General features: G+C 43.4%; 1 protein-coding gene across 2 annotated transcripts in view; it reads left to right on the top strand.

The window, feature by feature from the left end:
* The window catches only part of Map2k6 (mitogen-activated protein kinase kinase 6), a 128491-nt gene that overhangs the window by 71540 nt on the left and 39307 nt on the right, over positions 1-17644 (top strand). The window contains exons 1-2 of one of the 2 annotated variants that reach the window (XM_040750009.1): positions 13552-13870; positions 16895-16961. Coding sequence is in view for 1 of the 2 variants with exons in the window: in XM_005069971.4 (XP_005070028.1) it covers positions 16895-16961 (67 nt within the window). In the remaining variant the exon portion in view is untranslated. Of the gene's footprint in view, positions 1-13551; positions 13871-16894; positions 16962-17644 lie in introns of those variants that run through there. The other variant, XM_005069971.4, reaches the window with a different exon arrangement.

Genomic DNA, 17644 nt, shown 5'->3' on the forward strand with positions numbered 1-17644 from the left:
GAAGCATATATGAACCTATACCTTTCACTCATAGCTCTGTGATCATATAGGGTAGTGGATCCTTGTTCTTACAGTAAAGAATTTGTGTATTTTCTTCCTTTTTTTTTTAAATTTTATTTTCCAGTTTAAATTTAGATAAGAATCAAGGTTGCTTCACAAGTCAGTTCCAGGTCCCTCTCCCATTCCCTCCCTTCCTCCCGTGCCCTCCCTTCCCCCCCCCCCCCCCGTTATCCTCTCATTTCTCCCGGGAGGGTGAGGCCCTCCGTGGGGGTGTCCATAGTGTGTCATTTCATATAGGGCAGGGCCTAGACCCTTTCCCAAGAGTTCTGGGTGAGAGTGCACCTCATATTGTTCTATTGGAGTCCAAAGTCCGTGTGTATACTTGGGATGGGTACTGATCTGCTGCCCAAGGCTCAATAGATTCCCTAGGCCTCTTCACTGACACCCAGATTCAGGGGTCTTGATCAGTCCCATGCTGGCTTCCCAGGCTAATGCCTGGGATTCAAGAGTTAACCTTTGTCTGGTCAGCTGTTTCTGGGGGTTAAACCAGCCCAGTCTTAATCCCTTTGATCATCAGTCCTCCCTCTCTGTTACTGGCTTTCTTGAGTTCAGCTCAGTACTTAACCAAGGGAGTCTGCCTCTTCTTCGATCAGCCACTAAATAAAGTTTCTGTTTCCCAGACTCTCTGGCCATAGGATTGTAGGCTGGCACTCCCCAGATCTATGTCTAAAATCCATATATGAGAGAGTACATGCCATGTTTCTCTTTTTGTGACTGGGTTACCTCACTCAGGATGGTTTCTTCTAGTGTCATCCATTTGCCTGCGAATCTCATGATTCCATTATTTTTTTCTGCTGAATAGTACTCCATTGTGTAGATGTACCACATTTTCTCTATCCACTCTTCAGGTGAGGGACATCTAGGTTGCTTCCACGTTCTGGCAATTACAAATAAAGCTGCTATGAACATAGTGGAACAGACCTCTTTGTTGTATGAATGGGCATCTTTTGGATATATGCCTAAGAGTGGAGTTGCTGGGTCTTGTGGTAGGTTTATTCCCATTTTTCTGAGGAATCTCCACACTGATTTCCAAAGTGGCTGAACCAGTTGGCACTCCCACCAGCAATGGAGGAGTGTCCCCCTTTCACCACATCCTCTCCAGCATAAATTGTCATTGGTGTTTTTGATTTTAGCCATTCTGACAGGGGTGAGATGGTATCTGAGAGATGTTTTGATTTGCATTTCCCGGATGGCTAAGGATGTTGAGCACTTTCTCAAGTGCCTCTCAGCCATTTTAGACTCCTCTATTGAAAACTCTCTATTTAGTTCTGCAGCCCACTTTTTAATAGGGTCCTTTGGTGTTTTGGAGACTTGCTTCTTGAGTTCTTTGTAAATTTTGGAGATCAACCCTCTGTCAGATGTGGGATTAGTGAATATTTTTTCCCATTCTGTGGGCTGCCTTTTTGTCTTGCTGACTGTGTCCTTTGCCTTACAGAAGCTTCTCAGTTTCAGTAGGTCCCATTTATTAATTGTTGATCTTACTGCCTGTGCTACTGGTGTTATGTTCAGGAAGCTGTCTCCTGTACCAATTCGTTCAAGGGTACCACCCACTTTCTCTTCTAAGAGGTTCAGTGTGGCTGGATTTATGTTGAGGTCTTTGATCCATTTGGACTTAAGTTTTGTGCATGGCGATAGACATGGATCGATCTGCATTCTTCTACATGCCAGTCTCCAATTATGCCAGCACCATTTGTTGAAGATGCTTTCTTTATTCCATTGTATATTTATAGCTTCTTTGTCAAAGATCAGATGTTCGTACGTGTGTGGGTTAATACCCGGGTTTTCAATTCGATTCCATTGGTCTACCTGTCTATTTTTGTGCCAATACCAAGCTGTTTTCAGGACTATAGCTCTATAATAGAGCTTGAGGTCAGGGATGGTGATGCCTCCGGACGTTGCCTTGTTGAACAGGGTTGTTTTGGCTATCCTGGGTCTTTTGTTTTTCCATACAAAATTGATTATTGTTCTTTCAAGGTCTGTGAAGAACTGTGCTGGGATTTTAATGGGGATTGCATTGAATCTGTAGATTGCTTTTGGCAGGATTGCCATTTTTACTACATTGATCCTACCTATCCAAGAGCATGGGAGATCTTTCCATTTTCTGAGGGCTTCTTTAATTTCTTTCTTTAAAGATTCAAAGTTCTTACGATACAGGTCTTTCACTTGTTTGGTTAGCGTTACCCCAAGGTATTTTATGTTGTTTGTGGCAATTGTAAAGGGTGATGTTTCTCTGATTTCTCTTTCAGCCCTTTTATCATCTGTATATAGTAGGGCTACTGATTTTCTTGAGTTGATCTTGTAGCCTGCCACTTTGCTGAAGGTGTTAATCAGCTGTAAGAGTTCCCTGGTAGAGTTCTTTGGGTCATTGATGTAAACTATCATATCGTCTGCAAACAGTGAAAGTTTGACCTCTTCCTTCCCAATTTGTATCCCCTTGATCCCCCTTTGTTGTCGTATGGCAATAGCTAGGACTTCAAGTACCATGTTGAAAAGGTATGGAGAGAGTGGACAGCCTTGTTTTGTTTCTGATTTTAGAGGAATTGCATTGAGTTTCTGTCCATTTAGTTTGATGTTGGCTGTTGGTTTACTGTATATAGCTTTTATTATGTTTAAGTATGTCCCTGTTATCCCAGATCTCTCCAAGACCTTTATCATGAAGGGGTGTTGGATTTTGTCAAAGGCTTTTTCAGCATCTAGTGAGATGATCATGTGATTTTTGTTTTTCAGCTTGTTTATATGGTGGATTACGTTGATGGATTTTCGTATGTTGAACCATCCCTGCATTCCTGGGATGAAACCTACTTGATCGTGGTGAATGATTGTTTTGATGTGTTCTTGGATCCGATTTGCCAGTATTTTATTGAGTATTTTTGCATCAATGTTCATGAGGGATATTGGTCTGAAGTTCTCTTTCTTAGTTGTATCTTTGTGTGGCTTGGGGATCAAGGTTATTGAAGCCTCATAGAAAGAGTTTGGCAAAGACCCTTCTGCTTCTATTGTGTGGAACACTTTGAGAAGAATTGGTATAAGCTGTTCTTTGAATTTCTGGTAGAATTCTGCACTGAGGCCATCTGGACCTGGGCTTTTTTTGGTTGGGAGACTTTTGATGACAGCTTCTATTTCCATAGGGGTTATAGGTCTATTTAAATTGCTTATCTGTTCTTGATTTAGTTTTGGCAATTGATAGCTGTCCAGGAAGTCATCCATTTCCTTTAAATTTTCGAATTTTGTGGAGTACAGGTTTTCAAAGTATGACCTAATGATTCTCTGGATTTCCTCAGAGTCTGTTGTTATGTCCCCCTTTTCATTTCTAATTTTGTTAATTTGCGTGTTCACTCTCTGCTGTTTGGTAAGTTTGGACAAAGGTTTGTCTATCTTGTTGATTTTCTCAAAGAACCAACTCTTCGTTGCGTTGATTCTTTGTATTGTTTTCCTGGTTTCTACTTTATTGATTTCAGCCCTCAATTTGATTATTTCCTGGCGTCTACTCCTCCTGGGGAGTGTGCTTCTTTGTGTTCTAGAGCTTTCAGCTGTGATGTTAATTCTCTGGTATAACTGTTCTCCTGTTTCTTCATGTGAGCATTTAGCGCTATGAACTTCCCCGTAGCACTGCTTTCAAAGTGTCCCATAGGTTTGGGTATGTTGTGTCTTCATTCTCATTGAATTCGAGGAAGTCTTTAATTTCTTTTTTATTTCCTCTTTGACCCAGGGATGGTGCAGTTGAGCATTATTCAATTTCCATGAGTTTGTAGGTTTTCTGCAATTTGTGTTGTTGTTGAATTCTAATTTTAAAGCATGGTGGTCTGATAAGATGCATGGAGTTATTCCAATTTTTTTGTAGCTGCTGAGGTTTGATATGTTGCCAAGTATGTGGTCGATTTTTGAGAAGGTTCCATGTGGTGGTGAGAAGAAGGTATATTCTTTTTTATGTGGATGAAATGTTCTATAGATATCTGTTAATCCCAGTTGGGTCATTACTTCTATTAGCCCTTTTGCTTCTTTGTTGAGTTTCTGTTTGGTATTCCTGTCTAGTGGTGAGAGTGGTGTGTTGAAATCTCCCACTATAACTGTGTGGGGCTTTAGATGAGATTTAAGTTCTAATAATGTTTTTTTAACGAATGTGGATGCCTTTGTATTTGGGGCATAGATGTTCAGAATAGACACTTCCTCTTGGTGGGTTTCACCTGTGATGAGTATGTAATGACCTCCTTCATCTCTTTTGATTGATTTTATTTTAAAGTCTAGTTTGTTAGATATTAGGATTGCTACCCCGGCTTGTTTCTTGGGTCCATTCGATTGAAAAATTTTTTCCCAACCTTTAATTCTCAGGTAATGTCTGTCTTTACGGGTGAGGTGTGTTTCCTGTATGCAGCAGAAGGAAGGGTTCTGTCTTCGAATCCAATCTGCTAGTCTGTGTCTTTTTATGGGTGAGTTAAGGCCATTAATATTGAGGGATATTAATGACCAATGATTGCTCATCCTTCTTCGATTTGCGATGGTTGTTGTTGGTGGAATTATGTGTGGAATTTCACCCCTTTGTTCTTTTGGCTGTTGGTAGAGAGAGATTCTCTAATGCTTATGTTTTTCTGGTTGTAGTTAGCTTCCTTGGGTTGGAGTTTTCCTTCCAAAATTTTCTGTAGGGCTGGGTTAGTGGGCACATATTGCTTGAATCTAGTTTTGTCATGGAATATCTTGTTTTCTCCGTCTATAGTGATTGAGAGCTTTGCCGGGTATAGTAGTCTGGGCTGGCATCCGTGGTCTCTTAGTGTAGGTAGAATATCTATCCAGGACCTTCTGGCTTTCAGCGTTTCCATGGAGAAATCAGGTGTAATTCTGATAGGTATGCCTTTATATGTTACTTGACCTTTTTCCTTAGCTGCTCTTAATATTCTTTCTTTATTCTGTATGTTTGGGGTCTTGATTATTATGTGGCGAGGGATTTTTTTTGTGGTCCACTCTATTTGGTGTTCTGTAGGCTTCTTGTACCTTCATTGGCATGTCTTTCTTAAGGTTGGGAAAGTTTTCTTCTATGATTTTGTTGAATATGCCTTCTGCCCCTTTGAGCTGGATTTCTTCTCCTTCTTCTATACCTATTATTCTTAGGTTTGGTCTTTTCATGGTGTCCCATATTTCCTGGATGTTTTGTGTTAAGGATTTGTTGGATTTAAGGTTTTCTTTGGTTGATAAATCCATTTCTCCTAGCGTATCTTCAACACTTGAGATTCTCTCTTCCATCTCTTCTATTCTGTTGGTAATGCTTGTATTGGTAGTGCCTGTCTGTTTGTCCAGCTTTTCTATTTTCTGCCTTTCTTCAGATTGTGTTTTTTTAATGACTCTATTTCAGTTTTCAACCCTTGCAGTGTTTGCATTGCTTCTTGCAATTTTCTGTTTATCTGTTCGTCCGTTTGTTGCCTTTTATGAATTTTTTGGTTTGTTCTTTCTTCCATTTCTTGCATTTTTTGGTTTGTTTTTTGTTCCATTTCTCGCATTTTGTGCTTTGTTTCTTCTTCCATTTCCTGCCTTTTTTGGTTTGTTTCTTCTTCCATTTTTTTCATTTTTTGCTTTGTTTTTTCTACCATTTCTTGCATTTTTTGCTTTGTTTCTTCTTCCATTTCCTGCCTTTTTTGGTATGATTCTTCTTCCAATTCTTGCATTTTTTGCTTTGTTTTTTCTTCCATTTCTTGCATTTTTTGCTTCATTTCTTCTTCCATTTTCTGCCTTTTTTGGTTTGTTTTTTCTTCCAATTCTTGCATTTTTTGGTTTGTTTTTTCTTCCATTTCTTTGAGGGATTTTCCAATATCCTCTTTTAGGGCCTCTATCATTTTCATGAAAGTGCTTTTAAGGTCGTTCTCTTCTGCTTCGTCCGCATTGGAATGTTGGGGTCTTGCTGGTGTGGAGTCTCTAGAATCTGGCGGTGTCATATTTGTTTTTCTGTTGCTGACTGTGTTTTTGTATTGTCTCTTTCCCATCTCTTCTTCTAGTGGGTACAGAAAGAGCCCCTTACTGGTCTGGGGACCAGCGTTCCCTTTGGTGGGTGCTAGCAAGTCCAATAATCTGGTGGTTCTTCTATTCCTTGTCCGAATGCTGGTCCCGTGGGTGGAGAAGAAGAACAGGAATCTGGGGTGCTTATCCTCTTACCTGGTCCCCTGGACCCTATGCTGGGTCCTGTTGTACTTGATCCAGAACAGCTACTCCCCTGGTCTCCCTGGGTCCTCTGGTTTCCTGGTCTCGTTGGTGGGAGAGAAGACCCCGGGGTCTGGGGTGCTTGGCTCCCGCCGGGATTGGGAGCTCTGTGCAGGTCCCAGGGGATCTGCAGGCACTGGAGCACAGGCCGGGAAGCCGGCCTGTTTACCTGATGCTGCTGGAAGAACCGCTGCTTCCCTGGACTCCCAGCCTCCTCTCCTTTCCTGGTCTCGTTGGTGGGAGAGAAGACCTGGGGTCTGGGTGCTTGGCTCCCGCCGGGATTGGGAGCTCTGTGCAGGTCCCAGGGGATCTGCAGGCACTGGAGCACAGGCCGGGAAGCCGGCCTGTTTACCTGATGCTGCTGGAAGAACCGCTGCTTCCCTGGACTCCCAGCCTCCTCTCCTCGTGTATTTTCTTCTTGTGTTCAGTCTTGTAGATGAACTTATTTAACGGTATGAAGGCAACTACCCAAAACAATTTCTAGACTTATTACCCAAGACTAGAGAATACTATTTCTTTCGACACATTGAGTTACAGTATTGCCTAAAGTGGTATTTGTTAATTACAGTGATGATGATTAATTCAGGAGTATAGACTAGAGGCTTCTGTTTTTCCATAGGACTGGGGAATTTTTACATTAAGACTTACATAAGGATCTGAAATACTATTGAAATATTAGTTTACTGGTACAAACCAAATCACAGTGAAAATAAGTAATTTGTTTTTATAGATTTGCTTTCGCTTTTCAAAAAAGAATCTCATATTTCAGTTCTGTGGTGTCCTGGGAGTCATTTCTTAGTAATTGGATGTCATGAACCCCTAACTAAAGGTGTCACCATTAAGAGATGCATGAAGCCAGGCAAATATATAGCAGAATGAAAGACGAGCTGCTATGGTTGTTTACCAGGACGTTAGCAATATCTGAACTCTCTCTCTAGAGAAAGGTGATCAGATATTATATATAAACCATGACAGGGCAACGGTTAGAATGAAGGTCTTTTTTTTTTTTTCCTTAGGTGGACTGCTTGAGTTATAGGACAAAGAATCCTGCCATATTTTCTGACTATGTTTCTCTACCTTTTTGTTTTTCATTGTCAGGGAACGTGACATATTCTAGAATGTACCAAAGACCTAGAGAAAAGGCTATATGTCATCTTATGGTGTTTCTTTCCATTTAACACTGGGTTAGAAAGATCTTGAAGAAGGCCAGCATCTTCTGCTTTGCCCTAGTACAAGATAGCAGGTGGCATTGAAATGCCCATCTAGTCATTGAGGAAGAGGAAAGAATGCTCTCTACCTCATGGAAGCTCAGAGGACACAAAGAGTGTCCTTTTGCTGCTATTTACCATTTGATAATTTCACCTATTTTCAAAAGTGAAATAATCCAATGGGCCACCATCACCAAACTTCAGCAGTTAGCAGCTCATGGCTAATCTCATTTCGTTTTAATCTCAGGTTTACAGTTCTCTCCTGTCCCCCATATTACTTAAGGCAAATCCTAGAGGCATATCTCTGTAAACATTTCAGCATTTATATCTAAAAAGAACACTTCTAAAACTACCAAAACCTGGTATGCATTTTGGAAAGACAGACCGAATTCCTAAATTTCTTTGCAATCTGTTTCCGTATTTTTATTTCAGAGTGCTGTTTTTAGCGCCCCGGCGACTGTACTTCCTTTTGATAAAGGCTCACGGATGGAGTAGCACATAAATAAGGAAGAGGAGTGTAGCTGTATGATGGGGATTCCCCCACAGAACCACTGCCCGCCCCCTCCTGTCACACTGGGTCTAGACCACAAGTAGAGGGCCTCGCCGTGATTTACATCTGGGCCGTTTCAAGAGCGTGTAGCCAGCACTAAATTGCTAACAGCACAGAACGTACTTTCAATCCACCAAGTCTAAAAAAAGCGCCTCCGTCACATGGCGCTGTAAGGAAACCCTTCTGGGTGCTCACATTCCCGGCATCTTCTTTGACAGGACCAGCGGCTCTCTGTCCGCCGGTGACTCTTAATCCACCTCTTTTCAAGTGCTGTTTCTCTGGCTGCCTCCTTTTATCTCATTTTTTCCCTTGTTTTCCCATCTGCCGTGCTCTTCACGTTTTCCTGTAGAACACACCCAGGCTTCCTTTTCCCACTGGGAATCTGCCACATGTTCTGCCAGTAGTTCCCACATAGCAATTTTGAGTGGAAACTCATTGTATCAATTGCATTTCTTGTTTGTGGGACAGAATGTAATGAGGATGACGGTGAGGATGATAGTGAGGGTGATGTTGAGGGCGACTACGATGCCGATAGTGACAATGGTCATGATGGTCGTAGTGATGATAGATATCCTACCACACTGAAGCAACCTAAGGAGGGAGGGGTTCATTATGGACCCCAGTTCAGGGGCTATAGTCTGTCGTGTCAGGGAAGGCGTGGTGGCAGCAGTGGCTCGTGGGCATGGTGTAGAAGCTTGCTCATATCTGAATGATCAGGAGAAAGGAAGAATGTGGCAACGGGCAGGAAGGAGCCTGGTACGCTATACATCATGATCCCTCTTCAGTGACCTGCTCTCTTTAGCGAGACCCAAAACAGCAGGCATCACCAGATGGGGATCATTTGTTCAAATGATAAACCTGGGGGGCATTTTATATTCAAATCATAATACTCATTATCTGTCTTCTCTCCCATCAATACCCCCTTTTGCTCACCCTTTTCTTTTCTTCATGGAATTTCTTCTTGCTGCGGAACAGCCAGATGATGATTATGCTAACAGTGGTGTTGCTGTTGGTAGTGATGTCGATGATGGTGATGATGCTGTTATTGATGATAATAACGATGATGTGTAGTAGTGTTGATGGTGGTGGTGGTGGTGATGATGGTGGTGGTGGTGATGATGGTGGTGGTGATGATGATGATGATGGAGGTGGTGATGATGATGATGGGGGTGGTGATGACGTTTATTGGTCAGGATTATCTAGAGGAGCAGAACTGATAGAATAAACATGTACCACAAAGGATTTATTAGATTACACAGTATGGGCTGAGTAAGGAGTCCAGCTCTCTTCATGCTAGAGAGTCTGAGAAGTGGGCAACTGCACTGTCCATTAGGGCAGGTGCCTCAGTATTACCAATGTTGCACTGAAGGTCTGGAGGACTCCTGGAGAGCTCCCGATGCTTCATTTCGCCCACGAAGCTGATGTTAGCAAGGGATGTTTGTAGCAGTGAGTGGGCAAAACCAGCCCTGCTTCCCCCTCAGATCTCTTCATCTCTGCCCATTCTGGGGTGAAGATCTCCTCCCCTTCATTAATCCCTGTGAGGAAATGCCCTCTATACCCTCCCAAAGATGTGTCTTTTAGTTGATTTCAGACCTAGTCAAGTTGACAACTAAACTTTCACTATTGCAAATAGTGAACTCTCATGTACCCTCTAATCAGTTATCCAGGACAACCCATAATACCACTTCCTCTGTGAGACGTTTTATTCTCCTTGCCTGATCTCCTCTCTCCTGCCTTCAGTGTGCGTTTTTTGCATCATCCACTATGTAAGTTCGCTGCTATTTTAGTAATTGGAATTTCATACCTGCTGATGCCTTAAAAGCAGAATTAGCATAGCAATGAATTTTATCCCTTGTAATGGCTATTTTAGGGAGTTATTGACAGTTTCAGTTCAGTGACACAGCACAGTGAGGAACTTAACTTTGAATTTAGTTATTTTAAAAGTTTTTTTTATTATTTTTAATTATTATTAAAGTGCCTTGTGTGGGTATGTGCGTACAAGGACAGTGCCTATGGGATCTAAAGACAGTGTCATATATCTACAGAAGGAGTTATAGGCAGTTGTGAGCTGGTTGATGTGGGTGCTCAGAACTGGACTCTGGGCTTTTTTTTTTTCAGTTTTATCTAGACAGGGTTTCTGTGTGTAGCCCTGGCTTCCCTAGAACTCCCTATGTAGAGCAGGCTGGCTTTGAACTCAGAATCACCTGTGTCTGTATCCTGAGTGCTGGGATTAAAGGCATGAACTACCACCATTCAGCTATGAACTTGGGTCTTCTTGAAGAGCAACGTGTGCTCTTAATCTTAGAGTCATCTCTCTAGTCCCCAGTAATTTAATTCTTATGAGGCATATACAACTAGCTTGGATGTAGGGCAAGTACCAGGGGTCTAGGGGGAAAGGGATTTTAGTGTTCTTAGGTGGGAAATGGTGAAAAATGAAAATCTCTATCTGGACACAACTCTGTCATACTCTATGCTAGACAAGAGGCTGCAATCTATGTTACTGTGGAGCTTAAAGTGTGTGTGTGTGTGTGTGTGTGTGTGTGTGTGAGAGAGAGAGAGAGAGAGAGAGAGAGAGAGAGAGAGAGAGAGAGAGAGAGAGAGAGAGAGAGAGAGAGAGAGAGAGAGAGAGAGAGAATGTGTTTTGAGGTTACAGTCCCAGAATCCCGAGTCTGTAGAGCTGGAATAGTTTCCATACTTGGTGGGCATGCTGGCTATGTAGTTCAAGATGCCTGAGTTGTTGGGGGAATGTAATTTTAGCACGAATAACACAAGGGAGGAAGGTCAGAGGATGTCATTGGAAGACACAGATGCCTCTGACGGGACATTCTGCTTATCTCATGTTTTAAAAATATGAGTACGAATGTGGCAGTGGGAAAGTGTTTGTGGAACGTTCCGTCTACAGGGCACTGCGGGAGTTCTTTATGCACACTGCATCCCCGTGTGGACACAGTGTCAGACGACTCTGTGAGTGGCCTGGTCAGGGTGACTGTCAGCTCCAGTTTGTAGGTTCGGGAACTGATTTATCGTGAGGGATGCTCTCTAAGATGCAAATAAGTAGCACAGCTGGTGTCTTGATGTCTTTTCCTATTGCTGTGATAGCATAGTTTTATAAAAGCAAATTAAGAGGAAGGGCTTACAGGAGCTCACAGTCATAGGACGGTCGGTGCACCATGATGGGGACGCCAGGCCGGCTGGATCCGTTACACCCACCGCTGGAAGAGAACCATGAAGACACGCACGCTAGTGCTGCCTCCACTGTCCTTGTTTGATGCCGTGCAGGGTCTCTTGCCCAGGGATTAGTCCCAGCCACGATTAGAGTGGATCTTCCCACATCCATGTAGTGTAATCGAGACAGTCCCCTAACAGAATACCCAGAGGCCCGTTTCCCAGGCAACTCTAGATTATGGAAAACTGACCTTTAACACAAACCATCACAAGTGGGATTTGAAACACAGCCTTACTGGTTGTGTCTGTGTTATTTCCACTCCATTTTTTTCTTCTTCCCTCCCTCCCTCCCTCCTTCCCTTCCTCCCTCCCTCCCTCCTTCCCTTTCTCCCTCCCTTCCTCCGTTACCATTTTCATCTTCTTCTATTTCCCACCCCCTTCTCCCCGCCAGCTGTCTGTGACTTACTCGGTCAGGACAATGGACATTTACGATGAGGCATACTGAACAAAATTTTTGTTGCTGTGGAACTTACATTCTTGCGGGGGAAGACAGACAATAAATCAGTAATGGGCAAATGTGAAATTAAAAGCAACAAAATAATATTATGAGGAAAATAAGTGGATGGTGGTCATGGAAGCTATTTTTGGAGAGTGGGAGAAGGTTTGGGGAGGTTCTGTGGCTTTTCCATGAATGTGCTGAATTCAGAAGGTCGTCTCCTCATCTGCTAGCAGCTGGAGCTCTCCCTGCAGAGGGGACCACGTAGGGGACAGGCAGGCTGCTAAGACATTCGTTCTGCCTTCTCACTTAAGGCCAATGTGATTCGAAGTTTTCAAATGAACTCTCCAATTTTTCTTTTCTAAACTTTGTGTAATTTTGCACACTGTGTGGAGTCCCGGTGATATGCAGTATCTGGCATTTTTGTAAGGTTGTGGTGGTACAGTCTCCTTGTCTTCTTCCTTGTGGCATTTAAAAAATATATAAATAATTTATTTAGCTTTATTTTTATGAGCATTGGTGTGAAGGTGTCAGATCCCCTGGAACTGGGGTTATAGACAGCTGTGAGCTCCGTGGCACGTGGGGGCTGGAGAGATGGCTCAGGTTGAGAGTACTGGCTGTCTTCCAGAGGACCCACTGGCTTTTGTAAAGGCAGCTTTTCCTCCGCATCTCCTGCCTCCTCTGGAGTCCATTAGCTGCTTTGCATATGATCCTTGTAGTTTAGTGGCATCTAATGACGCTTTTCTGTGTGCCTTGCTGCCAGCTACACTTGGAACACAAACCCAGATGCACGTTGCAGGAAGAGAGCAGCCAAGGCCTCCGGGTCGCCGGGAACTTGGCTAGAAGCCCCATTCACACTGGGAAACACACTAGAAAAATAAACTTGGCGCTGGTGACCCGCAGTCTTTCCTCTTGTGAAGCCATGTCGATAGCAGCAGACCACCAGAATCACACTGTTGCCAGCCTTCAGAGGAACTCACAAATCCTTAGACACCAGCTTATCTCCGGGCGGCACCGTCTGCCAGCCTCGTGGGGCTGTGTGCTGTTTGGGTTGGCGCCGAGCACAGCCTTCTATTTTATGTAATAAGGCACATCAGAAAGGTCTTTGTGCTCGCCCCCTCAGAGCCGGCGCTGGGCGAGACCTCATTTGTACCTCGTCATTTGATGTACACTTAAAGCCGGGGTATTTCTCTGTGGCCTGGTAATTTTTCTTCCAAAAATTTAGAAAAATTTTAACATTTCTCCTTTCCCTCTACTCTTTCTATTTTTTTCTTTTCTTTCTCAGCCCAGTGCTGTTTTACCCAGGGTTTGAATTCACATGGCCTGGCTTTGGTTTAATGTATGTTTAATGAATGTAGTGTGTCCTGGGATGATACCGTTTATTTGGAGAAACAGTTTTCTTAACATGGATGTGACTCTCTCTCTCTCTCTCTCTCTCTCTCTCTCTCTCTCTCTCTCTCTCTCTCTCTCACACACACACACACACACACACACACACACCCGCCAGTGAAGCAAGGCTGTTTGTGTTCAGTCAGGAGGACTCCCTTTTCCAATGTGTGCCACAAGAAATAGACAAGATTCTTTCTGAGTAGCCTTTTTTCCTGTCCCCACCTAAGGTAAAGCCTATTTTCTGACTTTAAACAATTTCTGGTTTGGATTATCAAGGGAAAGGTCCATTAACGTTCTTGGCCACTTAACTTTGTTATTCATATCTCTCCTTCCCATTAATTTTTTTTTCCTCCCTAGCACAGTGTTAAATGTTAGCATGAGGTGTTGGCAGCCTCTTTGAGGGAACAGATTGCCCTGAAATAAACACAGCTGGAAACCGACTGCCTATTGTTTTTCTTTCTGTTAGGAAATGAAAGAGCCATTTATCAAAAGACTAGAGAGCTGGGCTCCCAGAGTTACTTCAGGGATTTCTAACTGCAGGGCTGCTTAATGAGCAATGCCACCCCTGGGTGTCTGAATGGGCCGGCTAACCTTTTGCCTCCCTGAGTGGCTTCCATTGCCCAGGAACAATGAACTCACCGAGGTTTGCCACCACACAAGAGCAGGAGGTGGAGTCTGCTCTGTTCTTTGCTTCCAGCTGAAGTGTGCCGGCTTTGGTGCTCAGTAAGGGATGGCTTCTGTTGGGGTTCATTCAGGAGCCCTTGTGTTTGCAGCTCTGAAAACCTCCTGGGAGATGTTGCAGCTTCTGCAGATGGAGAAGTAAGTTCAGGAAGGTTGTGGCTATGTGTATGATCTTCGGGTTACTTGATATATAGCTTCAAGAAAAGAGGGCATTTTTCTAAGTGACATTTGACTGGGTTCTGTGTCTCCTGAGGTTTATTCTTGCTGTCCTGGAGTCAAATGTTTTGAAATTGTGCACTTGTGAAAAAGTTGAACACCATGAAAAGTTCTAATGTGTAGAGAGTCAGGGGTCAGATGTGGAGATCAGAGACTACTCATTTTAGCCAGAGGCCACCAGTTCTGGGGCAGAGTGATGGGTTGTGGGGGTGGGGTGATGGGTTGTGGGGTGGGGTGATGGGTTGTGGGGTGGGGTGATGGGTTGTGGGGTGGGAGAGAGCCAAGGGAGGGCTGTATTATTGTCTTGGTCATTTACTCCATTCATTTTGTTCTCAGAAGTCTCTTTCTACCCCTTCTCTTCCTTTGTCCCTCTCTTCACTGTCTTTGGATAGATTTTCCATAGCTTATCATTTAAGGTATCATAACTAGTTGCTGCTAAGAATTGCTCCTGATATGTCAAGCTTTTAAAATGGAGATTTTTTTCCCTCTAAAAATAGAAACCAAGTTAGAAGTGAGGAACACTAACTTCTGCCTAAGGTTTGAGTGAATGACCTTTGGGAGTTCCTATCACAGACAAAATATGTTTTACTTTATTTTTGTTTTATTTGAGAACATGCCAAGGTACTATTTGTTGGGCTCTTCTGGTTCCCTCTTTGCTTGTATAGCTGACCATTTGTCATGATTTTAAGAGGAGCATCTTCTTCCTCACTGGAGTGACTCTTTGAAATGGCATCCCCTGTCTCTGTGGCTGACATTCATGGAGGACCACTTAGAGCTAAACCATCCATCTGTTGGTCAGAGTCAGCACCCGGCAGCACAGTGAAAAGTCCTACACATTGCCAATCCCCTTTGCACTGGGCTGCTTAACTTCATAAATATGTGCCTAAGTGGCCTCCGGGATCCAGGAGAAGGGAGGAATAATGGTGTACGCCGATTTTTCTACAACACTAGAGATAGTCTCCTAATAGAAAGAAAAACAATGAAGAGAGAGTTGGAAGACTATTTATTAAGGACATTCCCCAAAGGCTTTCTCTATGCCCATTATTGACTAGTATTATCTTCATATTGCTTGCTGAGTTGATATAGATATTGAGTTTCTATAAAGAGATTTAAAAGGCTCAATATACATGATTTTAGGGTTCTGATAACATAGCCAGCTTGATTTCTTACTATTTTTTGAAATGACATATAGATATTTTCTCTATATGGTCATAGTGAAAAGGGTCTTTGGATATCTCAATGTTTTTCATATGCCTTGTCTGGTTTGACCCTTACATTTGGTTTAGAGAAATAAATATTGATGTTATTTCTGAATTTTACAGCAGAGGAGACTGAGAGTTAAAAGCCAGTCTACTGGGTGGGAAGATGGCTCCATGGGTTAAAGCACTGTCTGCTCTTGTAGAGAATCCAGGTTCTATTCCTAGCACCCACTAGGTAGCTCATAATTCCACTAGGTGGCTGTAACTCCATTTCCAGGGAATACAACACCTTTTGTTCTCATACACTGCGTGTGTGTGGTACACAGATATAACATAGGCAAAACACTCATACATAGTGCAGGTAAAAAAAATCTTTTGGAAAAAAGTCAGTCTGTAAGTCACTTGGTAAGGAAAATAACCTGATGATTTTTAAACTCACAACCCAAGTTCTCCCATCCTGCTCCCCCCGGCCATTTCTGTACTTTTGGGCCTTTAGAATAGGGGGAAGAGCTCCACACTAGGTGTCAGGAGACCTCAACACAGTTGCTAACGAGGTCACTGCTGACTCTGTGACAATGAACAAGTCACTAAGCTCTGGGTGTATGTTCATGCATACAGTACTTTTTTTCTTATATTGTGCCTTAGGGTCTACTAGGATCGCATCCAGAGCTTGTGTCAGCTCTGATGTGCCCACTTGTAGTACAGGTAAGAGAGGAGGAAAGAAGCAAGGCCCTAGGCATCGTGTCCAGCTCAGTTTTGACTTCTTCTCCCTCCCAGTGCAAAGATCTGGGATCTGTGCATAGTAAGAAACTCGCAGGCCATAAGGAGACTGATTGTCTAATCTGCATCCCAAGCGGCCATTTCCCAGTCTCTCCTTTCTGACTCATCAGCAAAAGTGCTTGAGTCAAACCCTCCTGTAGTGGCAGCCCAGGGATGATCGACAGCAGTCTAGGTTCCCATCTGGATCCCAAAGAAGCTATCGATAATCTGGCTCAAGCCCGTCTGTTGTCCTATCCATTGTCAGAGTAGAGTGAATGTACAATAATGCATGCTTCAGGTATTGGGTCAGATGCTTTCTCTTTAGCTTCCCAGCCTCTTGTGGGTAGCCGAGGAAAGAGTAAAGACAGAACAGCCCAGAAGTGTTGTTTTTTAAATACATTTCCACCATCAGTTCTAACAACTGTTCGCTTTAGAAAACTGTAGGATACTGAGATCAGGGTGATTGCATTTGATTGCCGCTAAAACAAACACAAGCAAACGACAAACCCAATACCTCACCTATAACCAGCGTCACTGGCCATCATGATTACCGTACAAAAGAACAAAAGAACAGCCAAAGAAGTGAATGTGACAGTTTCTCAGTGGGAAGGAAAGATCTGCCTTCTTAGCAAAAGAGCTGGCATTTTTAATTCGATGCTGTGGATGAAGCCCTGGTCTTGCACCGGATAGGCAAGTGCCTTTACCACTGAGCCACACCTCCCAGCAAGAATTAACATTTTCACCTTGATACATACCCTCTGGGTCTATGGCAAAGCCATTTCCAGTCTCAGCCTGCATTTCATTTGAGAAAATGTCTGATGCCCTGGCCCTTGTCACTCAGGGGCTGCTTCCTTTGCAAGTTGTGTTCTGAGCTAGATGAGACAGAGGCACCTGTGGTGACCATTTTCCCTTTGCTCAGTAGTCTCTACCCTTGCTCTTCTGCAGCTAAGCAGACTTTGACTTTTCCCCCTTATGTCCTTTCTCATAGGCAAGAAGCGAAACCCGGGCCTTAAGATTCCAAAGGAAGCATTCGAACAACCTCAGACCAGTTCCACGTAAGTCGTCAAGATGACGGTTCCGTTCCAAATACTTGTATTTTACATGCTTGCAGTGGGGGACTCATTTTAGACTAGCATACAAATGTCTTGACTTTGCACATGGTTGTTAGAAAGAACAGTCGTTTGAAAGGGAGGTTGTTTGCTCACCCATCTGAGATCCAAAACAAGCAGTCTGTTAGTCTGTATTAATCTGTAGCTTTGAAGTCAGTGTCTCAAATTGCGGGCTGAGGGAGAGCTACATGCTGCATGGTGGCTGAGAGTCTATATAATCCCAGCAAGTTCCCCAGGTGTGGACTGTCTCAACTTCTCGCTGTAGATGTCAGTGACCAGACAAATAAATCTGCATGTGTGGGGGAACACTACTCTGAAAAACTGGGTCGAAATGGAAGGATGGTGTCTGATGAGCACCTGCGTTTTGACGCTTAATCCTGTCTTTATAATCAGAGTGCAGGATAAGCTAAAGGAATTCTCTGTATTACCTGAAGCCTTAGCTCAAAGTCCTAAGTGAGCTCAAATCCTCTTGTACGTCTGTGAGGGTGGCTGGGTATCTCTCATCTAGCTGGAGGTCCACGAACCAAAGCATCTGTCTATGAGGAGTGGTCTCCCATCCGGCTGGAGGTCCAAGAACCAGTGCAGCTGCCTTCTAGGATTGAGGAATCCAGGATAAGAAACCACAAGAG

Source organism: Mesocricetus auratus, unplaced genomic scaffold (genome assembly GCF_017639785.1).
Source record: "Mesocricetus auratus isolate SY011 unplaced genomic scaffold, BCM_Maur_2.0 Super-Scaffold_100007, whole genome shotgun sequence".
Classification (NCBI taxonomy): Eukaryota; Metazoa; Chordata; class Mammalia; order Rodentia; family Cricetidae; genus Mesocricetus; species Mesocricetus auratus.